Source organism: Gopherus evgoodei, chromosome 6 (genome assembly GCF_007399415.2).
Source record: "Gopherus evgoodei ecotype Sinaloan lineage chromosome 6, rGopEvg1_v1.p, whole genome shotgun sequence".
Classification (NCBI taxonomy): Eukaryota; Metazoa; Chordata; order Testudines; family Testudinidae; genus Gopherus; species Gopherus evgoodei.
Window position 1 is genome coordinate 32,018,090 of NC_044327.1, and position 27,086 is coordinate 32,045,175.

Here is a 27,086-nt window from a genome sequence, read left to right on the forward strand (position 1 = left end):
ACAGCCCTTCCAACAACTTTGTATTCTGCCACCTTAAACTGAATGGTGAAGACAGATGACAAAAATCTCACAATCTGGCCATAATTTTAAAATGATCTCACATAGCACATCATCATTAGTGGTATGAACTAGCCATAAGCTACCTATTCCTTACGACTTAAGTAAGCCTGGGAGAGCCAGAGTATCTATAAAGCTTATACATAAAAGATCACTAGGAAAACAAGATGATATTTATGTTGCATGCTTAATTATACATGGTCTTGAGGTAGCAAATCTTATTGTGAAATAACAAAATATTGTTTAAAGTGGTTACTTACCCAAACCAAAGTGGACTTTTTTTTTGTAAATTCTGCAAATGGCAAAGTAGGGTAGTGTGTGGACTAACTTCACATGTTTGGTGTTTTCTCTCTCTATTTGTAGTAATGAGAGGGGGATGTCAGTTGCATTCTGGAGCTCAGTGCAGGTCTTACTGTTGTGATTTTGGAAGAGGGTTTATGTACAGTGCTTCTTTTTTCTTTTGTACTTTTGTAATTGGATTTTCCAAATATTTACAGTCACTTTTTAAAAAACATACATAAACTTGTGTTTAATGCCTCGCCTCCTCTTTCTCTTGGTCATGTCATTGTTTAGCTTTTTTCTGAAACCAAGTACATCTGGAGATAGTTTACATAGTGGAAACATTCCATTAACCGCTGATCCTCTGGAGCAGAAACCTATGTCCAGTCCTGCTGTTGCTGATTTGATCAGTTTTTCAGATCACCTAAAGCCCAACCAGACCATACCTGAAGAAACCAGCTCTGCCACTGGGCAAAGGTAGAGGGGAGAAAGGGGAAAACAGTTCTTAGTTTCTAAACAAAATAGTTTGTGATGGTACTATTAGAAATTACTAGCACTTTCAATATTGTGTGTCTTATTGAAAAGTGAAAATTTAGCATACTGCTGTCCCACTGTATATTTATCATCTTACATTAGTCTCTCTTAACTCTATCACAAATGTCTCAGTGGAGCCAAACAGATAATTTGCAACTAAAATTTCATCCCAAGAATTTAACCCCTCTCCTGCCGTAAAATATGCGGAAGAAGACTGATTTAAAAAAAAAATTAATTTTGTTATAAAGTAACCGAATTTTAAAGATTAGTTCAACTGTGTGCAGTGCATTGATTGCAAATAGTTCTGAGAGTATTCATTGTGTGCCTTTTTCTGAATGAGCTGCACTGCTTAGTTATGTCTGGTCAGCTGAGTCACACAGTATTGCTTCAATTCCCTTGCAGCAAGAGTGTGGGAGCACTTCTAGCATGAAATTAAAATTAAAGATTTTTGTGAACGTTTATGCATGTCATTTATAAATTTGCTTTCTGTGAACACTTATGCGTAAAACTCAATTGCATGACCATTCAGAGAAAGCAAACACAAGGAAAGGTGATGTAAAATGTGAGCATGACCAAAATAAATTCATCTGAAATGGTAAATAGATATTGATAGAAAGTACCTTGAAGTTCTTGTCCAACTCTTGTTTCTAAGTAAGGTGGCTGCACTAGAGTCATAGGCTCCATAATGGCGTTCAAGTGCTTTTCACAGTTGATATGGAAATGTTCTTTTAAAATATGACTTTTTTTATATTGTGCTGAGTTTTTCTGTGAAATAATGTGGTGCCAACCCAATGATTGAGGCTTTCCTTTAAATAGAAAACTATTGGTACATCTGTGTGAGTCTTTCTCTGGTTACTGTCTGTCTGTCTGTCAGTAGGCGTTGCTGAGTAGCAATATGTTAACATAGTCTCTTCTGAAACCCAAATAGTGATGTGCCAGAAGAACAGAGTGAGGGCCCCAGGGCTATGAAGACATCTGTCATCAATTCATCAAAACGAGGAGCATCTTTGACTCGGAGCCACAGTGTCGGAGGCCCTCTGCAAAATATTGATCTCTCACACAGACCATCTCATGGCATTTCAACAGTTAGTCTTCCAAATAGCTTGCAAGAAGTTGTGGTAGGTTGCAAACAAGATGTTTGATATTAAGGCCACGTCCAGACTAGATATTAAAATCGATTTTAGATACGCAACTTCAGCTACGGGAATAACGTAGCTGAAGTCGAATTTCTAAAATCGAGGTACTCACCCGTCTGGACGGCGCTGCATCGATGTCCGCGAGTCTCTGTGTCGATTCCGGAACTCCGTTCGGGTTGATGGAGTTCCGGAATCGATGTAAGCGCGCTCGGGGATCGATACATCGCGTCCAGACTAGACGCGATATATCGATCCCCGAGCAATCGATTTTAACCCGCCGATGCTGCGGGTTAGTCTGGACGAGGGCTAAGTGAATCTAACCCAGTGCTGATGAATTCTGCCTGAACAACATCCTGAGAGATGTACTGCTGCTTGCCATTCTTGAATAGTGCGAGCACTATTATATTGACCCTTTCCGTAAGAGTAAAATATTTTCTTCTAAGTATGTCTTGATATCTTAGGTCTTTCCATGGTTCAGTTGCTCTGACATGGTTGAAGGATTCACTTTCCTGAATACATTTTAAGTAGTGCTTCTTGATTTGAAATTCTTCCTCTGGAAATACAGACTTTTCCTTAACCTTTCTAAAGGGATCAGAAATTTATTAACAAGTGACCAGCCTTCTGGAATTGACCATCTAATAGTAACAAATAGCACATTATTCCAAGAACTATATGCAAGTCATTCCCTTCATGTACCATCTGTCCTCCCCACCAAAAAATGGTTCAGATGGTATCTCCTGTGAGGAGAGAGAGGGGCAGGAGAATGGAGTTCATTACAGTAAGTACTTCCATGTTAAACAAGGATGTCTCTCCTTCTGAAGGCCTTACAATGGGTGCTGTTCAACGATGAAGTTTGTTTTCCATTTAAGCTGCCTCCTCATGGGCTTGCATTATAATGTATTGCAACGTTGTTTTTAATCTTCTGTAGAGCAATTTTAACAAGTTCTGTTTTAGTGAGGAAGGAAAAGTTCAGAACTCTAAACCGACAGCCCCGGTATATCTGTTGTGCATTCATTAGCTCCAAAGACTTTGAAATGTTAGTTCTGCAGCAGTGCAATTAAGTTTGCTAAGGGAAATGATCCTCAAAAGTATTTCTGGGTCTGAAAGTCTTTGACTTTGTAAAGTAACAAATTGCTGTTGTTCTTTCAGGATCCTTTAGGGAAAAGGCCCAGTCCTCTCCCTCTGTCTGTGCCCTACCTGAGCCCTCTGGTGCTACGTAAAGAGCTTGAATCCTTGTTAGAGAATGAAGGGGAACAAGTGATTCACACATCTACATTTATCAACCAACATCCCATCATTTTCTGGAACCTAGTTTGGTATTTCCGGCGCTTGGATCTACCTAGCAACTTGCCAGGACTCATTCTGACATCGGAACACTGTAATGACGGGGTCCAGGTAGGTGCCTTAAGAGTAATTAGTCATGCACAAACATTGCAACATATTGAATTATTTTTGTTTATAGAAAATGTCAGGAAAACTTTCCTTGACAAAAAAAAAAAAATCTAGATTATTTTAAACTATTAATACCAAATCGTACATTTCTACTTCTAATATTGGCAATAAGATTCCTTTGACAAGAGTCCTGTCTTGAATGATGATGATGCGTGAAAAGAGCACTTGACTGCTGGTCAAACTGTTCTCTAGCCAAGGCATCTGATGGGGTTTTCCCCATCCATCCTCCTTTTGAGGTGCTGCCTGGGTCTGGGGTACCACTGAGCCCGCCTGACCTCCCTTTACACTGTATTGCTGAGGCAAGCCAGCCAAGACCTCCCTCTAGTTTCAGACTGCACTTAACCAGCACACATAAGGGTAGGGATGCACTGAGCTGCAGCTATTCATACAGATGCTGAGATCAGCTCTGCATGGGAAGGCTCAGCTAAGGAGCTGCCCAGTACTCAAGTGGACACTCCACTCTGGAGTGTAAACCCAAAATTGTACCGTCTTGCATTGCACAGAGAATTGTACAGCCTAAGCTCATGAAATTCGCCCCCTCCCTCAATGTGGAGAGGGATATACGCAGCTTTCTGCCCCAAATTATGATTTCCACACACACTGGTTTTAGACAAAACAAAGTACGTTTATTAACTACAAAAGATAGATTTTAAGTGATTTAGCAAACAGATCAAAGCAGATTACCTAGCAAATGAAAGAAAGATGCAATCTAAGCTTAATATACTAAAGAAAATGGTTATAAGTAGCAAATTCTCACCCTAAATGTTGTTGTAGGCAGATTGCAGAGATTCTTGAAGGCAAGCAGTATTTGCTTGCAGCTTAAAACTCCAGATATTCTTTTCACAGGCCAGACAACCCTCTTGCCTGCGATCAGTCCTTCTCCCCTAGTCCAGTCTTTTTGTTCTCAAGTGTTTCCAGGAGTCCCCTTTCTTGGATGGGGAGTCAATGAAGAACGAACCATGATGATGACACTCCTCTGCCTTAAATAGATTTTGCATATGACGTGAATCTTTTGTCTCCCAGTTTGATTCCTACCCTCAATCAGTGGAAAAACATTATTATCATGGAGTCCAATACCAGGTGATTTGGTCACATGTTCCTGCAGCCATTACTCAGAGGCTGTTTGCAGCATCCCCAGGAAGGTTTCCCAGGAAGATGGGAGATAAGCATCTTGAAAGACTTGTTGTTTTCCCTAGTGGCCTTTCCCAACCATCCATCCAGACTGATTGCATTCCATCTAGTGGGCATTCCCCAGGTGTAAACACATTTGTAACAGATGCATAGACAATATTCCTAACATCAGATATAAAAATGGTACATGCATACAAATAGGATAATCATATTCAATAAATCATAACCTTTCCAATGAACTCTTACATGACCCATCTTGCATAAAATATATCTTGTTATGCCATAATCATAGCTTTATGAAGAATATGGCGTGTAATGCCCCTACATCCTTTTATAGATTTTCAAAAGCTACTAAGTGAGATTCTTCTCAATGGCTGCTGATGGTCGGGGGGTAGAAAGAAGCTCCGGGGAATTCCTAACTCATGAATAGTAGCTTTTAGTTATAACACATCACAGCAAGGCAGCTTCCCTACCACACTGTGAAATCTCTTTCAGATATTGGGCTGGAACATCAAAATAAATCTGTTTATGTTCATGAAAAATATGAGTCACTGTGATGCTTTCCCCCTCTCCCCCAATACCATTAACTTTTCTAAATGGGAACTTGCTGCTATAAATGTAAAGTTATCAGGGGAAAGCCTACACTGACTCGGAATGAGCTACACAGCTTTCTTGTCCATCTCTCACTTCTGATTCATGCAGCAAGTTCATAGTCATTCAGAAGGCACTTCTAATTTTACAAAAGTTATGAAAATTTGAGCTGTAATTGAGTTTTATGTGTCTGCAATAACCAACCAACTAGGTGTGTGGTGTTACTAGGGATAATTTTGTGTTCTTAATAAATATCTGTGAGCAGCTGCCCTTCCCAACCTGCTATACAAACAGTCCCACCTGTTACACAGAATCCAAATGCTTTCCTTTCTTGGAGCTTGGAAACCAACAGAAAGGTAATGTAAAACCTTTTACAGCAGGATCACCATCTGCTAGTAGTGCCTCGGGCACAAACTACCAGCAGGGCAAGGACCATCTCTTTGTTTGCATTTGTACAGTGCATAGTACACTAGGGCCGTGGCCTGCGACTCTGGCTCCTAAGTGTTCATGCAATACAAATAATAATGTGTTTATATCAATACAGCCTGAATAGATGCCAGTACTAGTGGTCTTTTTTGGTTTAGCCTATATCGCGCAGGATGGAGTTTAAGCTTAATAAAGAAAAAAGGCCACTCAGTACTGTAGTGCAAACAATACACTGTTCAGTTCCTACCAAATGAAATCTGCAGTTTAGCCTCTCCATTTTTGTATCTCAAAATGAATAACACAAATCTTTTCAGCAACAGAGATAAGAAATAACCTGTGATCCTGTGCTGACCTCTTTAAACTTTGCTTTCCCTCATTCTAGCTTCCTTTGTCATCTCTGTCTCAAGACAGTAAGTTAGTATACATCCAGCTACTGTGGGACAACATCAACCTTCACCAAGAGCCTGGAGAGCCTCTATATATAACTTGGAGAAATCTCAGTAAGTGAAACAAGTGTGCGTGAGTGTATGTGGAGTGGGGATTGAGAGGTGACACTAAACATTTCTATTTACCTCGTGACTTCTTTATAGATTGTATGCTCTTCACGGCAAGAACTGTCTTCCCCTCTGTATGCAAAGCACCCACCACATTTTGAATGACAATATAATGTAAACAATGTGAAACCTGATATGAAAGCATTTGTTGTCTTCCTCCTTTGTATACAAATTGCCATATTCTTTGTCTGTTTATATATCGGATAGAAAATAGGGGAAGGATTTGATCAGATGGCAGCCCGTACATAAACTTCAGTAAGGGCATGGGTCTGAACTTTCATGGCTGTACTGACATGTCAGTAACACAGCAAGAAAGGGAAGAACCGCTACAAAGAAAAAATTTTCTAAAATAAAATTTTGCTTTTGTTTTTTTAAAAAAAAAGTATATACCACCTTTCTGCCTCCTAATTCACCATGTGTAGCTATAGTGTTTATGCCACTAGCTTCAATTCACATGGTTTTCCACTACAGCAGGAGAGTTTTGAAACATGCATGTGCAGTGTACTATGTACTCTTGTATTACATCAGTCTCAAATAGTTTCTTGTTGCACCGAGCTATTCTTCTTGTGTTAACTTTAAGAAATGAGCTCAGAGCTGTAGAACACCAAGGAAGAAGAGTTCCCTCCCCAGAGGAGCTTTAAATCTAAGCAAACTGATTGAACCAAAAAATGTACTAGGAGAACCAGAGGAGGATGATAGTGTCATTTGCTTTGTTTTTGTTTTATTTACTAAGGGGCTGGTGACATCCATATGAAACATGACTGACAACTTGAATCTTCCAATAGTGTATCGATAACTTTAATTAGCCCCCCCAATACAAACTCATATGATGTAAACAAGGGAACAAAGAGTTTGTTTTAAATGTTTTTGTGCTAAAAAACTGGCCAAATAGTACCATTGAGAGAACCTGCAGTAAATTCAAAAAATATCTGGAAAACAGGAAAATATGTTCACCAAATGCACTGAATCCTGCTTTTATATCCAGGCTATCCCAAACTCTTTGGAATGATCACTGTCTGGTGTGACTTTCATCATCAAATGCCCCTTGCTTGCTGCTTACTATGCAACTTTGCTAGGTATTGATTCTGTCTGTAATCTAAACTCCACTGCCCCCTTCATGCACTGTTTTTATTAAGTCAGTTCATTGTCATTTTGGAACCACCAGTTCACACACCAAAAGATTGCGGTAAATGTGTAAATGATGCCTGACTAGATCAGCTGCTGATGGTCATTGTTGCAACATTTCTGTTTCAGCTTCACCATTGCTACACTAATGGTGGCATGTAGCCCACATTTTGCAATGGCAGCTTCACTTTTCTTTCTTTACAAACTGGTCTTCAGGGTCGCCTGATGGCATAAATATTACTAACTTTATTTTCTTTAGAATGTACTTTAACCTTCGGTTCAATTTGCAGCTAACGAACTAATGCAGCATGGCTGAAACATGGTAGCCTTCAGCCACATGCATCAAACACATCTGATTGTATGTCTGTGTTACACCTGGAAACAATATGTTTGAACTCAATATAAATTAACAAGATACTGTAGCACTAAAAAGAACCATTTTTATATCTGTGTGAATATACAAAGATTTTGTTACAAAAATATACATGTCAAAAACTAGAGGCAGTTTGGTCTCTTGTGCTCCCTTGTCAGGATATACTCAAAGAGTGTGTATGCTTTACACAGTTTCTGCCACACTAAAGGGTGACAGAATGCCTAAATAGGCAAAGCCATTCCATTGTAGTGGAAACTTCTGCAAGATGGACAAAATGTCTCTGCATGCAAAGACTACATATGTCTTGTACTCACTGCATGTTTTATGGGAGAGAGACAGTTTAAGAATTGCATCTATTTTTGTATTGGTCTGAAATACCTCATTCTCCTACCAGATTCAGTGGAGAAGAAATCATCCATAGCTTCAGAAGATCAGCAGGCAACAAGCACTTTAGTGGAGAACATCAAACTGAGCATTCAACACAACAATGTTGTTGAACCCATCAACCTCCTTCTGCAGAAAGTTAAACCAAACATCAAACGACAAAGGTAAAGGGACAGTGTTTTCTATTATCTTCCCCCACCCTCATACCCAAATCTACACCAGGATCATATACCAATTAAGTGTTGTAACAGTCTCCCATATATACCCCCTCCTGAGACTCCCAGATGTTTAGGATCAGATTTTCATATGGGCACTTTGAGATCTATAAAGATTCTGGCATGTGTAGATCTACTCCTGTGCATGTAGTTGCTTCAGTTATTTGCAAATCAGATAGCTAAACCCCCAGTTGCATACACAAAACCTGATTTAAAAAAAAAAATCAAAAGTGAAGTAAATATACAGCAAAAGCAGATACAAAACATGTGGAAATCTTGGGCCTCACTGCATAAATGTAGCACATTTACATTTGTCATTGAAACCTTCACATCACAAAGATCTGAAAGCACCCAATGAACTATCTTTACAACCACTGAAGTTCAGCTGCATGCGAGTTGCTGGCTAGGAGTAATCGGCTCTGCATTTTGCACAATAGTTTTGATTAAGGGAGAAAAACTGACATCTGGAGGCTGAGGAATATTTATTACCTTTATTCCTAGTATTACTTTCAGGTGCCAAAAAAGGATGCTGCCACCGGGGGAACTGGAGGGGGTATTTATGGGGGTGCTGGAGGGGTGTTTGTGTACTGGGAGGGGTACTTGGAGGGGTGTGTGTACTCAGAGAGGATATTGGGGTTCTGGAGGGAGTACCTATGTCCCATAGGTGCCATTTCCGTGGGTGCTTCAGGGCTAGAGCACTCACCGGGAGCGAGCTCCCCCCCCAGCATGTCCTGCCCACTGATGGCCCCCCTCTCCTAGTAGTGCCTCCCAGCTGCTGCAATCAGCTGTTCTGTGGCATGCAGGAGGTGCTGGGAGGGAGGGGGAGGAGTATTCCATACAAGAACATGGTATTAAGAGCACTGAATACCACGCTTTAGTCACGTAATGTGACTCTACTGTGAACTATAATAGATATGACACTTTGAAAACTACCATTATGTGCAACTACCATTTTTGATTGGAATTGCAAGCACCGCTGTAAGCACCAACACACAAATAACTATCTAAAGATGAATCTTTAGAGCATGATGCTTTGGGGCACAGTCACTTTTTTTTTGTTTTTTGTTTTGGGGAGAGGAGTGGGGCCAAAGTTACTTTATATTTAAAAAAAAAAAAAAAAGCTGTTGAATGTAGTTTTTATACTATCTAATTATTATAGCAGGGACAATTCCCTGAACTCAGTTTGTTCATGTCTGCCCAGGAGGAGTGTAATTCCCTGGTCTCTGCTACTTGAAGTCCTTCTCCTTTTCCTGGGGTATTAGCTGTCTCTTGGTAGCTGGGGTGGGGTTTCCCATCTTGTAAAGAGGAATTTTGTGTGCCTGTCTGTGCTTTTCTCACTCTTTCTGTAGCCAGGCTGGCAGTTTCCTTCCTTCTCTTACAAAGGCTATTCAGTACCACGTGGTGCATGTTCATTTGCACACACTCGCTCTGAGTGCTTGAGAACTTCAGTGACCCTTTCTCTAAGGCAGGGATCTCAAACTCAAATCATTATGAGGGCCACGTGAGGACTAGTGCATTGGCCCAAGGGCCGCATCACTGACACCTTTTCATATAAAGGTACAAAAGCCCACTGCTGTCCCTTACCCTGCCTCCACTCCATCCTTTCCTTGAGGTCCCACCCGTTCCCTGCCCCCATTCCAAACCCTTCTCCAAATCCCTGTCCCTGCCTCACCTCTTCTCCGCCTCTTCCCCTGAGTGTGTGGCTCCTCGCTTCTCCCCCCTTCCTCCTGGAAAGTGCTAAGCGCTGCCAAAGAGCTGTTTGGCAGTGGGAAGTGCCTGGAGGTAGTCAGAGGGGTGGGGGACATGGCGTGCTGCGGGAGTGGTGGGTGAGGGGAGCTTGACAGCTGTAGGAAATAACTCTGGGGGGATGTGGGAAATTTGGTGGGCCACAGCAAATAATTCCGCAGGCCGGCCGCATGTTTGAGACCCCTGCTCTAAGGAGACCTGGGATAGATCCAGTCAGCTGCCACCTTTGGGGATGACTCTGAGCTTCTTGATTGGCTCTCCTCCTCCCCTCAGATGTAGGCTGTTCCCTTTCTTCATTCAGCCACAATTTAGATTGATTTACAAAGAATGCAGTGACTGCATGAAACCAAGAGGCCAGCTCTGTGTCAGTTTGCAAAAGAGTATTGTGCAGATGTCTTTAATTCTGCAAGCCTATCCCATTCTTAAGTGAGTAGTGACTGAAGTACAGAAACTGTGTGTATTTTCAAGATGTTAAAAAGAAAGCACTTTATTCATTAATACAATCTCTAATTTTATTTTATTTTATTTTTTTGTTCCTAGCTGCATACACCTATTTGTTTAATATGTGGATAATTCTATTCCAGTGAAAATTTGATATCCTGAACTAAACACAGGATCCTGATGCCAAATATCAAAAAATCCATGAGAAATTTAAAAAAATTTAAAAATACATTTTGGGTTTTTTTCACTTGCCTTGCAGTTTGTGAACGTTTTGGGGCGCGTATGTCACATTTTCAACCTTTTCTCCATAAGCGTGGTGGCTAAAACATTTTTGTTAATGAAAGATGAGCTTTTTCATATAGCTCTTGACTCTAGGAGCTGGGCTCAAAGCAGCACACCAAAAACTGCGGGACTCATAAAATCGTGAGTTCACAAGACTGATTAACAAGCCGCTTATAGTACAAATAACATGGGAAACATAGTTAAAAAAAAGCTGTGTTTATAGGAGATAAACATGCTTTCAGCATTGACTTCTTGCGGGTAGATTGTACTTCCATTGACTCACATTTTAAAATATTTTACAGGAGTTTTTATAGAGAAATCCTTTTCCTGTCTTTGGTGTCGCTTGGGAGAGAGAACATTGATATCGGTAAGTTGAAAATATTGTGAAATGTGCATAATGTTTATTTGCACAAATATATTAGAGAGAGGCTCAGGATAGCTAACTAACTTCAAAAAATTGGCATTAGTTTCAGGGGTTTCTAAGCAGCTGTTCAATTGGCAGACTTCCTTACTTCAGGAGTAACTAATGAATACTAATATGTGTTGCTTTTGTGCTTCTCGGTTACCGTTCATTTAAAACAGCTAGATCTTGCAGAGTGATACATTTTTAAAAAAGAGTTTATTTTTGTGGAAAATATTTATGGTGTGCACTTGAAGTCATTTAAGCAGCACTTTCAGCTACACTCTGTTTATTCCAGAGGCCTTTGACAGTGAGTACAGACTTGCATATAAAAGTCTAACAACAGAGGTGCTTGAGAAGATGCAGAAAATAGATGCGCCACCGAGCAGCAGTGTGGAGTGGTGCAGGAAATGCTTTGGAGCACCTGTCATATAAAAATGCGGGAAGAGGAGAAGGAACTTCACAAAAACTGAGAATATCTAGATTTGGATTCAAGTTCCTAAAAGAAGACTAAATCCAGCAAGTTGTATCCAGATCAAATCTCTCTTTGGGACGAGTTCTGATTTTTGTCATCTCACGAAATAGTGTAAAGTGCTATAAAATACCTTAAAACTTCTTAATGCCAAGGATATTCAGATCTTGAATGGCTTATCTGCCTTAACTTTATTTTTCTGTATATATTTTGTTTCTTCTTGCTTGTCCGCCATCTTCATAATCAAATAGTTGAGAAGGGAGATGATGGTTCAATAAGCATTTACCAGGTGGCTTTCTTAAGGATCATCAGTGCTGGGATATTTTATAAGTGTATGTTTTGATTGCCTTTCTAGCCAAGAAGCATGTTAAGTGCACTGGTAAAGAGAGATCTGTTTGTTGCATATGGATGCAGCATGTGTGTACATATTTCTGGAACCCTTAAATTGAGACTTGCAATGAAGCTATTTTAGACAGGTCACAATACCAAACAATAGCTTTAGTTATTACCTCTCTTTTTGACAGTAGTCCTTGTCTCAGTTAATTATCTAAACATCTATTGACTGACAATAACCCTTCCATTTTGGCTATATTATAAAACTTTAGCTTTTCTCTATTCAGTGTCCTGCTACGTGAAATTAGATATAATCTGACTATATTGCTTTGTTCTCCCAAACAATGACGGGCTTCTGCCCTGAGCAGTTAGGAGATGGCTGTCTTTCTGCAAGCTACAGAGATAGTTTAATGAAACTAGGGTGCACAAAGGTTTTGACATAAACAAATATTGACCAGAAATTAAGATTCCCCTCACCCCCCCGCCAAAAAAAGTGCCCCTTGAGGTGAACTTGCAGCTTCAGGCACTGTTGCCCCATACCTGGTATCTTTCTAACCTATGGGATAATTATTTTGCATTGTAGGTCCAGATTCAATATTTTATTACAATACATATCTTTATATACAACTCTTAAAGTTGTGTATGCAGAGAAAAATTGAAGAGTTCAAGGGACTGGTCTTAAAAGTTAAAACCATGTTTAGCTGATTGCCAGTAGATGGAAAAACTCACACAGCTACTTGACAATACTTGTCATGTCCTCTGCAAGATGAAACTTAAACACTGGTCTGCGACTTCAATGTTTCCATAACTAAATTACATGGCAACAACTGCGGATAGCCATGTTGCTTCTGCTTCAATCAAATGTGCTGAATTAGTACATGACCATACCATACTGAGGAAGTCACTCCTGGAAGAAGCAACTGAGAGAAGGGATTAATGAATTATTAAAACAAAGTGACTTACGCATAGTCTCACGTTCAGCTTGAATGTAATCTGCTCATACTACTCCCATGCCAGAATCTTTACTCATTTTTCACACTTCAGTCATTTAAACTCTTTACAGGGGCACTAGGATCTCATTGAAAAGTGCCAGTAACTAACCCTCCCCTCCCCCCGAAACAAAGTACTTTTAACATGTTGCTAACATAACATTTTTATAAGATATGTGTTCCTTCAAAGAAATGGATTTTGCACTATTTGTATCAGAAAATATTTTTGGCATTGTAGGCTGGATGCTCACATTTTTAAAAAACAAACATAGCAATTGGTGATCCTAGGCCATATTAGTATAGTAAGTTCATTTAGAATTCTCCCTCCATGAAAATATTGGGCATTTTCAATTCTCAAAAGCAAAGAAGCACAAGCACAGTACAAGAACTTTATCTCAATTCTTCTGTCATTTTTAGCTTTTTGAGTTCATTTGTTTGTTTTGCAGATTTCAGACCAACTCAACGAGTATAGAGCTGTTTTCTTATTGGAATTGGTGCTTGATTTTCTCTCTCTGCTCCCCTCCCCACCAATGTAATTAATTGTTCATATTTTAAATTTTAAAATCCCTGTGAAGCATGCTCTTGAGTACTTACACTTGCATTATTGTAGTTGCTAATCTAAGTAAGTTTTATACAAATGGCAAAGATTGTACCTAATACTTTACTTTAGTACTGGCTTTAAAAGTACAGCAGCACACAGATTAAATTATCACTTCTCACTGATCGTCCTAAATAATAAGCAGCTAAGCCTTATGGCTCCTTGAAGCAATTCTCTTTGAGCATCCTAAATATTTAGCAACCCTTATTTAGCAACCCTTTCCCGGCTGCAGAGGATCTTTATAATATGTTGTTTTGCCTACTGGGTAATAGTGAAATAAGTGGATTCCTTTTTCACCCTCTTAGACATAATTGTAGATGACATTTTTAATCAGTTTGCATTGTTTTAACAGCCCTCTCATATATATTGCTGCAAATCTTCAACAATATGACACTGGGCTTGTGTAAACATCCAGAGTAGCTTGTGTGCCATGGTATCTAGCACTAAATATTTGTTTCCTAAGGCTAATGAGGTAAACAGGATACTCTTACAATCCTGGATCATTCTTGTAGAAGATTTAATGTCCCTGGATTTACTACATCAGACTGATGCCTCTGCGTGTTCTAACGTCGTCTCTATTCTGTTGTACTTACCTGTTTCCCAGCTAGCTGAAAGCACGGTGTGAAACTACATGAAGTCAAGTCAAAAAGCCCGCTTACAATTACTTTCCAACTTAAAAAGAACAGGAGAATCCAGGACATGTTGAGGACCGTTATTTTGTTGTAGAGTTTGGGTTATTTTAAACTGCTTGGTTTTTAATTCTAGTTTTTAACAGCTGGTTAACTAGCTGACCCTAGAATAGATTCCATTATGCAGGAGAAAAAGTGAAAGTCCTCAAGGTGATTATATAATCAAAATATTTCATCTAACATGCAGCTAGATTTCCTCACAAGAACTTAGAGTAAAGCAAATACTGAGCTCCTAAGGTGCTGCCTCCTTCTGACCACATATCACTTCCTGTTTCTCCTCCTTTGACTTCTTTGTATGAAATATTTAGCTGCAAACATTAGAGATTGAGGCAAGTTGTCCTAGAGCTGGATTATCAGAGACGAATGCTTACCTAATCTGAATATGCAAACTCCTATGACTGTACTCGGAAAACAGGTATGGCACCTGACTAGACTTGAATGATTGAATATTATAATACTCATATGATCGAAAATCTGACCCAAATGCATGAGGACAATTCCTTAGAACTTTTCCATTTGCATTTTAAATGGATTTTCCCCCTCCTCAAGGCTCTAAAGAAATTTATAAATGATACCTTTCAAATTAATAACCTATTAAACTCTGGGGGGAGGGGGTTGTGGGAGGAATGAGTAAAATTGGAAGCTGCTTGACTAAGAGTTAACATTTTGAACTATATTTCCCCAGTGATTCAAATTACCATACATCCATTGTGTATGAGTGAGCTTCCCCCAGGTGTCATCCAAAGAGAAATCTGAGTTCAGCCCCTGTTCTTTTCTTCGACATAAGCAGGAAAAGAAATGCCTTGTTAATCTGAGAACCCCTGGCGTAGAACGGTTCTAGTCTGACATGTAACCAGCAGCCAAGAATGGGATGGAGATGTTTTCGTTGTATACATTTTGGAAACCAAATTTATAATCATAAAGATAATGGTTGCAGATGATTATTGCCTGAAGAACCTGCTGCAGAAAGTCAGGGTCCAAACCAAAATGATCACGTAAGTGGAGCTGGGAGCAACTTGGTTGCAAGCATGCTGAAGTGTGTGTATGTGATCGAGTGAACCTGAGAGCTATTAAAAGGAGCATATTAGCATAAAACAGATAACTAACAGGAAAATCTTTGAATTTACATGGTCTTTAAAATTTTCGATTACTGGTTAACTATATGAAGAACACAATGTACTTTGCAATTTTCATCTAATTGTAAATGTACCAAATCTGCCTTGTTTCCCTTTACTAAACAAGGGATTTATATTTTCTGAAAAGTTAAATGGAATCTTTAACTGTTTGAAATCAAGATTCTCAATAGAGAACTTTTATTGAGTGTTGGATGTGCAAAGTGAATAAATTCCAGAACATTATAAAGATTAATTGTAATTATTGTAAATGAAAATGCAATAGATTCCAAAAAGTTTGTGTATATAGAACAAATAGAAAACTTAATTAAAATGTTGTGCAACGTACCATGAAAATAGAACATCTGTGTACAATGCTGATAGCTATAGTCTGTCTTCATTTTTTATATAATACTAGTTGACAATAACATCCTAATTGAAAATTTGTTTTATGTAGAAAACGTATCTAAATTATATTCCACTTTCTCAAAAAACTACTAAGTTAGTCTTACTTATAGCTGAATTTCACATGTCGGCTAAACTCTAAATTTACATTGCGTTTGTGAATTACGAGACTTTTTCCACCCTAACTGTGAGTGATGATTTTCTGTACTGCCTCAATTTTATGATATACATGTACCTTAGCTTGAGTTTACTATCTTCATATAAATAACTGCAGCATGGGGTATGTTTGCAAAGTGAGTGTTAATTAGACCATAGAAATCTATATTTTTATAACTTTGTTTAAAAATGTTTTAAAAAATGTAACTGAGGAATCCAGCCTAAAGTAGAAATTTGTTTTTAAACATTAATCAGTCATCAATTTCTTCAATGCAAATAATTATTTCATTAACTGTTAAATTTTTATTGAATTAATGATAGCCTTTACAAATTAATTCTTTAACAATTTGAAACCTTCTGTATATCAGCTTTTCCTTGTGGACCTTTTCAGAAACAACCCCCACCCCCTTGTAAACCATAAATGCTGACCTTGAACAGTTGAGTTGGGTGCAGTTCTGATTTTACTGTGCTGTATTTTGTGATTCATGTTAGAAAGGAAACTGTAGATATTTTTTTTCATTCTGCATTGATCAATGATGCAAATATAAGGGATTATGTTTCCTGTTTTTTACAAGCACACTGAACTCCTTTTAGGAGATTAAAAATAAACTGAAAGTTAATGAGGATAAAAGGAAGTAGTGTGAATAAATTATCAATTTATTAAATGAGTTGGGAAGTATTCTATTAATGCAATAAAATTTGCACTGGTTTAGAGTATTTGTGAACTGTTCAAAAATGAAATCCATTTACTGTGCTTTGATCTAACAATTATTTCTCTGTAATGTTTTTGTACATTTGATGTTTCTTGGTGCTCTGTTTGTTCTGAATTTTGTATAGCTAAGAAACATCTATTTCTCAAAATAAAAATATGTACAACTGCTGTCTGGAACTCCCATTTTTTATTTCTATTTTTGTCATCAAATTGCTTTAACATAGCAATAAACTTAAAATGGTGGGTTCAGCTTGTGTACTGCATACTGACATTTTAAAAAGAAAAAGCCAACACCCTCCCCAGGTAATCCACAGTTTTAGCTAAAAACTTAACACAATTTGGGTAATTCAAAGTTACCTTTCCTACAATAGCCCTGACTCCACTTTGTGCAGATGTTGTTACTATATATGGTAACGTTAATGCCTTTATAGATCTGCAGTTTGCTGTGGGAACCTGAATTCAGTGGATGTGTGAAATTTCAACCATATAATTACAAGGTAGCCTTAATGCAAATTATGAAAATTTTGTCAGCCCAGACACACAGTAAGGCTGTTGCCTTACTGATAGTCATGGCTTTGTCATAGCAAACACTTGAAGTATTGCTTGAATCAGTAAGTCTTGCTTGGGAATTGGAAAGTCAAGTACTTTTATATACAATAAAAATGTTAAAATTATTTTAATGGGCTATGCTAGACATAACAGATCAAGTATTGAAAATTTAGTCTTGTTTACTAGCAGGCTGGCTGGGGTGACAGCATGATTCTTTCTGGGGAGTGGGAAGAGGCCTCTAAAAAAAATCAAAGTTCTTGCCATAGAATTATGGCCCTAAATAGCTCCTGCAGCTTCTAACTATAATATTCTATTCACCCATCAGGAAAGAAAATTACTTGCCCCAGGAAAGAGGGCAAATAGAATTCTGCAACAGCGCATAAAATGTACTTGTTTGGAATTTGTGTTGGTGGATTTGATTGAGTGAACATTCAGATAAACTCACATGTGAAATTGTGAACCAGTCAATATGGAGCATTGTATAAGAAAGGGAAAGGGAAGATTAAGGCTTTATACAAACATTTAGAGGAGGGAGGGAAAAAAAAAGACAATTTAACTAGTGGTGATTTCTAAATACGTAACTACGAGAGATCCACTGCTCCCCTCCCTGCATTGGACTATTTGTAAGACATTCAAAGAGAGAGAATTGAGGGGTTATTACCCCATGCAGTCCTATATAACCTCATTGTGCAGCATGAGATGGTAGAGTGCATGCATAGCTGCATGGACTCTGTCAGGGTTCTCCCCCCACACACACTCTAAACTCTGGTGTGCAGGTGTGGGGACTCACATGAGACCCCCTAAGTTTATATTCTACCATCTTAGGTTAAAACTTCCCCAAGGCACAAATTCCTTTCCTTGTCCTTGGATGGTATTGCTGCTACCACCAAGAGATTTACCCAAAAACTTACACAGGGAAGGGTCACTTAGAATCCCTTTCCCTCCAAACCCCTTCACCTCCTTTCCTGGGCAGGCTTGAGAATGATATACCAACCAGTTGCTTTAGCAATATGAGCACAGACCAGGCCCTTTGTCTTCAGGACACTGAAATCAATCAGGTTCTTAAAAGAACTTGATTTATAAAGGGTGGGGGAAGTCACACCTGCAAAATCAGGATGGAAGGTAACTTTACAGGGTAATAAAACTGAAAACACAGGATTCCCCTCTGGGCTCAGCTTCACAGTTCCAAAAACAGGAATAAAACTACCTCTAGCATACTAAAATTCACAAGTCAAAACAAAAGATAACCTGACACCTTTCCTTGCCCTACTTATAGTTTTCTGTGGTTTTATATGGATTATTCAAGGCATATTTCAGGAGATACTATACCTGCTTGGTTTCTCTCTCCATCCAGAGAGGGAACAAAAGAACAAATCCTTCCCCTCCAGCTTTGAAAGTATCTTCTTTCCTCCTTGGTCTTTCTGGTCAGGTGCTAACTAGGTCATTTGAACTGCTTAACCACTTACTTACAGGTAAGGCAATTCAGTACAGCTCCCAAGGAGGGATTTTATGCTACTGCATATATAAAAGTTGCTACCCTTCCCCCTATATTCATGACAGGCACTAACAGAAAATTCTACTACACAGCACAAGTAATCACTGTGCTGTCATAAAAACCCATGGGGCACCTTTGCATCCCTGTGTGATGTAACACATTCCAACATAGGGTTTTCTGCACATTTTGCAAAAAGCTTTGAAAGCCTTTGCCTCAGTTTTCACTGTTTATTACAGAATTGGTATTGCATGTTACTGGACTGATTCACTGTTTAGTCTTTTTCATATTTTCCCTACCAGTAGCAGTCATGTGCTCTGCTTCAGATAATTCAGGCAGTCCTGGTAACATGTAGATTCATAGCTATCTTCATTCTTTATAGTTAAATGTATTCACAGAAGTTTTATTAAAAGCCCCTGTATGCTCTATTTTCTTTTAGAACGTTTCAGTGAGATTCCAAGCTACTTGATAACTACACACTGTCCAAATATATAATGGGCTTCTTAAGCATAAGATTTGTTCATTTTAATGTGTCAATCTGATCCATTTGTAAGCTCTATTTGTCCATTAGAAACATTTCCTTGTTGACCAACAATAGAATAGACTAATGTTGTGGATCAGCAAAGGTTTGGAGCTTTACTGCCTTTGCTTGGAACACTCAAAAAAAATACTAAGTTCACTATTTAAAAAAAGCAGAATCCTTCCCCCACTCCCTGGATTGCCTTTCCAAAATCCAGTCCCTCACCTAGGAGGTGCCTCCCCCCACAAACTAGTGTCCTCCATGCACTGGCTGCACCCCCCTCCCTGCAGCCCCAGCTCCCATCCTATCTCAGTGCAGCCTGCCCTCGCCATAGTCCTAGAGTCTGCTCCAGCTGGGGTCACTGGACCTGCTGGGGTGTGTGTGTGTCACACAGCACTTAGCACCCTGATCCCAAACCACTCCATTTTTGTACACCACCCCCCACTGACTCTAGGAAGGGGCACCTGCCCTGAGCACAGTTATGACCCTGAGAATATCACATAGGCCACAGCTGTGCTCTGATGGCCATCTGGCCTAAATCTGTCCTTTGAGAAGGTGTTTGTGTGCATGTTTATTTTGCCTTTTAGCTAAGTAGGAGAAGACAGTAGATAGAGAAAAGGCAGTAGTGCAAGTTGTTATAGAAAGCTTCTGCGTCAAAGATTTTGGAAAAATATGTAAAAACCCATTCAAGGTGAAGAGGAAACAATACTATTAGTATTGACTAGAAAGTGAGTTTATTCAATCTAATACTTATGAAGATTGGTATTGCTAATTTAATTACCCAAGATGTGACTTCATGAAGAATCTTTTCTGGAAGAACCTTTTTGATGGGAATTATTTTGCTTTCTCTATTTAACAGTGGCAAAATAGGAGTATAAGCACAAAGACCTGCCAATTCTAAGAGCAGGGCATCACTACAAGCATTTTTACTAACACTGAAAAATTCAATTTCACCATAAAAGATTTATTTTCTTAATCATTTACATCTTTTACTTTTGGCTGGACTCAGATTTAGATGTAGAGGCCCTCAATGAGGACAGTCGTCTTCTCTTGGCTATCTGCTCCTGGCGTTTTTCCTTGGCCTCCTTTAAAAAGAAAAGCAGCACACAGTGAGTAATGCTCAATCCTGTTATAACAATAAAGTGTACTTCAATAAAGATGGAGGAACACACTCTTGCTTATGACATCTATTAAGCATAATCAGATCTGTCCAGTATTTTTCCCTCTCGCATCTGAATTCCACAGATGCCCCATACCTTGGCAACTCTATGGAAACAGCTCCATTATTACTATACAGCACACCAATCTATCACCACACTACCGTGGTGATTTATTTGAATATTTTTTCTAAGACCCGTATTTTCAATGTATATTAATTATCCCAGTCAACTTTGGAGCTAGGGAATTCAATCAATAATCCTTACCTTTCACAAGTGGGGTACTTGATTTCAACTCTCCAACCCTACCTGCACTGGGCCTTAAGTGTTAGGGAAGTGAGTTCCAGTTAAGTCAGTTTAACAAAGCTGGCTAGGACAAAATTATGTTCAGGAGCCAGTATTTTATATGAGGCCCGCCGCCTACAATGTGATTGCTAAAAAACTGTTGTACCAGAATGTCCATTCCAGTCAAACTAAATAAGAAAACAGTAACTGGAACAGCGTTTACACTCAGCTTATACATGTAATGTGGACAAGATGTCTCATTACTCCTAAAATGGTTAAAGAAAGCTTGAGCAATGCTGTATAGACACAGTCTATCATTAGAGGCAGCTATCTGCTTGCGATCTGCTGAAAGGTGCAGCACTCAAGTCCTTAGTAGTCATTGTAGGAGTCAGATTTTGTCCTGCAACAGACTGACTCTGTGGTGCTAGAGAGCCAGTTCTCCTTTTGAAGATCAGGTGTTTCAATATGGTAGACGTACCTTCATTCTCTTGGCCAAAAGCTTAGCATATTCTGCTGCTTGCTCCTTGTTCTTCTGAGTTCGTTGCCTCTTTAGAGCAATACGTCTGCGCTTATGTTGCAGAACTCTGGGAGTCACCAATCGCTGGATCTTAGGAGCCTTGGTCCTGGGTCTCTTGCCTAGGAAAGAAATGAATGTACTAGTAGAAAAGCTGTTCAGTATTACAAAGAACCAAGTTCCTCTCCACTGTGTTTACCTGTCTTATTTTGCAAACTTTCAGGTCTGATTTATTTTAATACTTCAATAGTAGTTTTGATACTTTCAATATTTGTTGCATTTGTTTTCAGCAGATCTTTATTTTAGCACACAAAGCATCTGAACAGTACAGCTATTCTTCCCTCCCTTTTAATTAGAGGGGAGATTCTCAAAAATATTTACATGATTGAGCACAAGTCCCCCAAAAGTCAATTAAGATTGTGTTCCAAATTCCTTGTTGCTTTTGAAAAGCCTTCCCCTAACTAATCAACCTGTTTCTGAAACCTCGTGTGTACATCTTAATCACGATACTCTTTTAGCACAACAGTCTGATCTGTTGTATGTAGATCATATAGAGAGGCCTAAAATTTAGTCAACCTAGACTAGTCAACTTCAAAAAAAAATCAAGCTATTGTAAGTACATCAAACTCAAGACCTGCCAATTTGTGAGAATACAAAGTAAGCCAACAATTCTGGTTATAGTAACTGCTGGTGTTGTATGAATAGCTTATTTCAGGTAAGTGATATTTAGGTTAACTGTCTCTTTGCTGACCTGTTCAATGAAACATTGAACTATTTTCTCAGGTCACCTTCAGTGTGGTGGGGAAGTAGCAGGATGCCAAAGGCAACAGGTGTGGGGAGAAGAGGTAAGTATTCAAGGTGACAAATATATTCTCATTACAACGGGCATGTCACTTAAGCACTGCTTCCAAGCAAAGCTGGTCTTTTGTACCAAGCAATTGGAAAAGTCTGAATTGGGGTGAGGGTGTCTGACTTTGTAGCATTTAGATGCCAAAGAAGATACCTGGTTTTCAAAAATGTTCCATGGGAGGACTTCCAACCACAGTAAGATTCAAATCTCAGATTCAGCCTCATTTCACTGATTGAAAATTACATTGTGAATCAGTGGTACCAAAAGATGCATCTAGAGAATCCACCAGGTCTTTAACACTGATCTCCCCAGTGACTTTTTGGGGAGTAAGAAAGGGTGCGCTAGCTAAAACGTAATACTAATTACTGATACTTGTCAGTGCTTTCACGGACAGTGATCTCAAGATCTAACTGGCAGAATGTTTTCAGAGAGTGTGATTTTTAAAGTAGGATTTCTAATCACTACAGAAGCTTGGCTGCTTATTTGAAGTGTAACAAACCCACAAAGTTGCAGAATGTGTCTCACCTTCCTTGTTCAGGGGTCTCCTCACCACATACTGACGCACATCATCTTCTTTGGAGAGGTTGAACAGTTTGCGGATTCTGCTAGCCCTCTTGGGACCAAGTCGACGAGGCACAGTGGTATCTGTCAGTCCAGGAATATCCTTCTCACCTTTGGGAAAGTTGTCAGATTAGCTATCCTCCTAGATTTTAATGCTGTGGCTGCTTGGAATGAAGGCTATGTCTACAATGCACATCTTACAATGGTGCAGCCATGCTACTGCACCAGCACTGTTGTAAGGTGAGCTGTGTAGCTGTTCTTTATCACCAGGAGAGAGCTCTCCTGGCGACAAAATAAAACCACCTCCAGCGAGGGATGGAAGCTTGTCCCCGGGAGCATGGCTCTTGCTGATGAAGCATTGTCCACACCAGCGCTTGCCTCATCATTAAAACTTATTATGGGGTGTTTTCTCACACCCGAGCGACAAATGTGAACAAAAGCGCCAGTCTAAACAAAGCCTAAGGCTGTGTGTACTTGCCAGAATTCCAACACACATTTGTTTGAGCCTGACAGTTTACGTTTACATACTTAAAGTTCACATTGATATTAATGATAGGGCAACATTTGGGCCTACGAGCTTATATTGTCTCAAGTCCACCCCCAAACTTTGCTAACAATTATTGTGATAAAAAAAGTTTCACATCAGTTTTGAAAGACTACTTTATCCCATTATCCTTAGTAGCAATAAAAACATTTCAGTTTAGAAATGGACAATCTGTTAATCACCAAAAACACATTGAACCACTCTGCTGGTTAAATGGACTCCTCTATGTATTTTGAGCCATGCACAGCACAGCCTATTTTCTCTTTCACATCAATACATCATTAAGTCATATGTTTAAGGCTGTGTGAACCTATATACCAGGGCCTTTGTGGCCTTATCTACAGATTCTCACCTTTCTTTACGATGACCAAATTCAGGACGCTTAAGTTGGCATCAACTATGCAACCCCGGACAGACTTCCGTTTTCTTTCTCCAGTTCTTCTGGGGCGATAGCAGGAGTGGCCCTTACTGAGCAGAAGGCGGACACGTCCATGGGTCAGAACACCTTGTTTCATGGGGAAGCCTTGTTTATCATTACCACCACTGATGCGGACAACATATCCCTGTTAAGAAGATGACATCTAAGCACCTCATACTCCTTTAACTGTCCTTAAAAAGCATTTGTTTCCATCAAACAAGAAAAGTCAACAGCCCTGTCCTCTATAAATTCCATAGTCATGTTCTTTGTACCTATGTCCCCTTGTAAAACAGCCAGCATCCATCTACAAGTGTTCCAGACAGTTTACATGCAGCATGCCAAATTGGCCTGCTTTCAACAAATCTAATTCAAAGTACTGTACAGTTTCAGTGCCAGTGAAGGACACAAACACAAACATAGCAGCAGAAACTATTCAAAGAGTCTTGGCTGCTCTCTCGCATTGAATTAGTGGCCTTTAAAAGTCTCCTCCAATACACTGCCTTTAGGAGCTATGGGAATAGGTGTTCTGAGTACACAGCAGCTAAGACTGTTGAACAACAGTAACACTAGCAATGGGCAAAAAAGCAATGGGTCCCATCAATTTAGTCCTCTAGGATTTGTAGAACAAATCTTTTTTGTGGGGAAAAGATTAAAAATACCCCAGCATCATTTTAGCCTCAAAGGAAAGCATAAATCTAGTTTATATGCAAACTTTGGCCAAAGTCATAATAAGCTGAATTTTGTTCAGTGAAGTTTGAAAGTACATTTAATTTGACACTTATTAATCAGAGGTCTAAACGACATGGTCTGGAATCCCTAAAACTTTTGTTCAACCTTTACAGTACAGTTTAATTTAACACAATGCTGTTTACAGAATGACACTTTAGTCATAGCCTATACCAGGAAAATATAGATTTGACAGCTGGCTCAAATAAAAGCAGTTAAGTCAGTACTGTAAAACTTTTTATACCAGCTAAGACTGCTGTAACTTAAAGCAGTGGTTTTCAATGTTTCATCGGCAGACCACCTCTGGAAATCTTAGGCAGTCTGCAGACTCCCAGGGGTCCATGGACCACAGGTTGAAAACCACTGTTCTACGGTAACGATACTCTCATGGATACTCATGGACCCCTTAGACAGTCGTCAGACCCCAGGTTGAAAACCATTACTTAAAGCAATTACAGAAAACGTGGTTCGTTTTCCTAGTTACATTGTCCATAATCTTTTCCCCGTTAGCTATTTGTGTTACAGTAGCATCATGGAGGCCAAGGTTGATTACTACCTCATTGTGGTAGGCATCATATACATAGTGTGAGACTCTCTGCCCCAGAGAGCTTATACTCTAAATGGACAAGATAAGCCAAAGGTGGAAAAATTATCAGTTTTACAGATGGGGAACTGAGGTAAAGAGATGAAACGACTTGCCCAAGGTTGTTCAGCCTATGGCAGAGCTAGGCACAGAGCCCTGATGTTTCATATCTGTCCCTCCCTTTAAACAAGGAAAAATTGTTCTAAAAATGCTCTTTAGCAGGGGATGAAAACTTTCCGATATTAAACCTGAAACCTTAGTTCTAGAAAAGTGTGTCCTTTAAGTTGAGTAGACAGCATTAACAGTGAATTGCTGCGCATACAGGTTTTTGTTTTTGGCAGGTGAGTATGTGCAATCAACCTTAATTATACCATTCTTAAATTAGAAGAGTGCTCTTTCCTACAGCTCAATTTATGGTAAATTCTATCCTCCAAATATTGATTTAGTTGTTTGCTTTTAACAAAGCATTTTTTCTTAACATTTTACAGTTTCATTGCACAGGAAGACACTTTAGGTCTACAAAGAGCATTAACTCTGTTCCTTAGCAATGCCTGTTTTCCTCATTCCTCCATTCTAACAGCCAAGTATAGGAGAGCAAGACAAAAAACAGCAAACAGTCCACTGAAGAGAGCAGTGAAACAGATACTCTAAACACAACTTCATTATTAAAAAAAAAACACAAAAAACACACCCACCTCCCCATTCAAACTAAATATACTTTGAGACACTTATTTTCAAGGCATCATTACACTAGGCACTACCTACTACATGCTCTCTATGAAAATAGTGTGAGACACTGAATACTTACTCAGTTTTATTGCTTATGCCTCCTTTTGCCTCTAATATGCCAAAAATAAGTTCAGTACATTAGCCCAATTATTACCTTCCATTCTTCACCAAGAGAATCAGCAGCAACTTCAGTGGCCATCCGCTTCTCATAGAAGGTACGCAATTTGCGCTCATCATCCACCTCAATGAGCTTCTGGCAGCCAGTGGCTGGGAAAGAGATGTTGAGCTAGGAACAACAAAATAAACCCAAATCTTTTCTAGAGCTAAACTCTCATCCCATGAAACCCATATACCCCACCTGAAGCCAACTTAGTATTTCAACGGATACTGCAGTTCCTTGTGGCTTGTTTCAATATTCCCGGTTAAAGATCCCACCCACTCCCTCAACCGGCAGAGGGTTACTGACTTCTCTTCCTCAGTCAGTCCACACCTTTAACTGGTAGCACGCTACTTCAGCGTTAAAGCTTAGCCTCCTGAAAGGTACGTGCTAAAACGCTACCAAGGTGTTGCAAGCTCCCTGCAGCAGGCTCTGCCCCCCGCCCAAGCACTCACTGCACACTCGACAAGGCCTCGTGCTTCTGCACTGCCAAAAGCCTGCAGCGGCCCGGCAGAGCGATTCCCCTGGTTACCTTCCTCTTGCGGGGAGGCCGCTGAGGCGCAGTAAGGACGGAACCAGCCCGACCACCCGCACCCAGGGTCTAGCTCCCCGGCCGCACTACCGCGGGGGCGCCCCAGCGAGCGCCCGTCAAACGCCCCCCAGGGGGATGTGCTTCGCCCCGCCAGGAGGGGAGCTCTGCGCCCGTGGGGATACCGGGGGAAGGGGGTGGGAGGGGCGCCGCCATGTTCCCTGCCCGCCCCCTCTCGCTGCGGGGAATCCGTCCCCATCCGCCCCGCAGCCGCGCGCACCAGCTCAGCCCCGGCGGCATCGCCTCCCGCAGGCGGCCCCGCGCAGAGTGCCAGGGTCACTGCAGGCCCAGGCGGCAGCGCGTGCCCGGCCGCTCTCCTCACCTTCATCCTCCCCAATCTGCGGCCCTCGGCTCCACCACGACAAAAGAGGCCCTATTTCCGCTCAGCCCGAAACATATAGGCGCGCAGGGATCTCGCGAGAGAGCCGAGCGACACGCCGCGAGGTCTCGCGAGAAAGAGAGCAATGGACGCCTACCGCAAGTGCTACGTCACCGAGGTTAGCCAATGGCAAAAGCGCTTTGCGCGGCCAGCGTGTTTCTCGCACCGGAAGGGAAGAGAGGGGGCGCTCGTGGCCGCTCTGTGCCCGGTGGCGGTGTACGCCGCGTGCTCTATGGCAGGTTCCTTCATTGCTCCCGGAGGGAGCCGGGTGTTGCCGTGGCAACAGCTACATTACGTCACTCCCCCCTCCCCAAGACAGAGTTAACTCGGAGCCGGTGCAGCGGGTGCTTTGCTCACGGTGAGAGGCTGCAGTCCCCTCGCTAGCTCCCCACTGCAGGCAGGTCTGGTTCCCGCCAGGCCACCCCGCAGGTGTCTAGGTGA

The 27,086-nt window shown here is 40.3% G+C and overlaps 2 protein-coding genes across 6 annotated transcripts in view; one reads left to right on the top strand and one right to left on the bottom strand.

The window, feature by feature from the left end:
- DENND4C (DENN domain containing 4C) overlaps positions 1-19,318 on the top strand; it is a 104,869-nt gene extending 85,551 nt beyond the window's left edge. For all 5 annotated transcript variants that reach the window (XM_030566485.1, XM_030566487.1, XM_030566484.1 and 2 more), the window contains 7 exons: positions 631-813; positions 1,799-1,988; positions 3,156-3,401; positions 5,989-6,106; positions 8,053-8,206; positions 11,029-11,093; positions 11,425-19,318. In XM_030566485.1, coding sequence (XP_030422345.1) covers positions 631-813; positions 1,799-1,988; positions 3,156-3,401; positions 5,989-6,106; positions 8,053-8,206; positions 11,029-11,093; positions 11,425-11,561 — 1,093 coding nt within the window. In that variant the 3' untranslated portion in view covers positions 11,562-19,318. The remainder of the gene's footprint in view (positions 1-630; positions 814-1,798; positions 1,989-3,155; positions 3,402-5,988; positions 6,107-8,052; positions 8,207-11,028; positions 11,094-11,424) is intronic.
- A 778-nt stretch (positions 19,319-20,096) lies between these two features.
- Positions 20,097-26,695, bottom strand: RPS6 (ribosomal protein S6). The gene is made up of 6 exons (XM_030566489.1): positions 26,589-26,695; positions 25,675-25,806; positions 23,417-23,627; positions 22,485-22,631; positions 21,074-21,231; positions 20,097-20,238 (listed from the first exon to the last, which is right to left on the bottom strand). Exons 1-6 carry the CDS (start codon positions 26,592-26,594, stop codon positions 20,143-20,145), a joined length of 750 nt encoding a protein of 249 aa, XP_030422349.1. The 5' UTR covers positions 26,595-26,695; the 3' UTR covers positions 20,097-20,142.
- Positions 26,696-27,086: the final 391 nt, after the last annotated feature.

What these genes read in the sequence shown, in the direction of transcription:
- RPS6 (XM_030566489.1), bottom strand. An exon ending in CTCTTGGTGAAGAATGGAAG is followed by an intron (nt 23,628 to 25,674) that starts GTAATAATTGGG and finishes TCTTCTTAACAG; the next exon opens with GGATATGTTGTCCGCATCAG. An exon ending in GAGACCCCTGAACAAGGAAG is followed by an intron (nt 21,232 to 22,484) that starts GTGAGACACATT and finishes TTTCTTTCCTAG; the next exon opens with GCAAGAGACCCAGGACCAAG.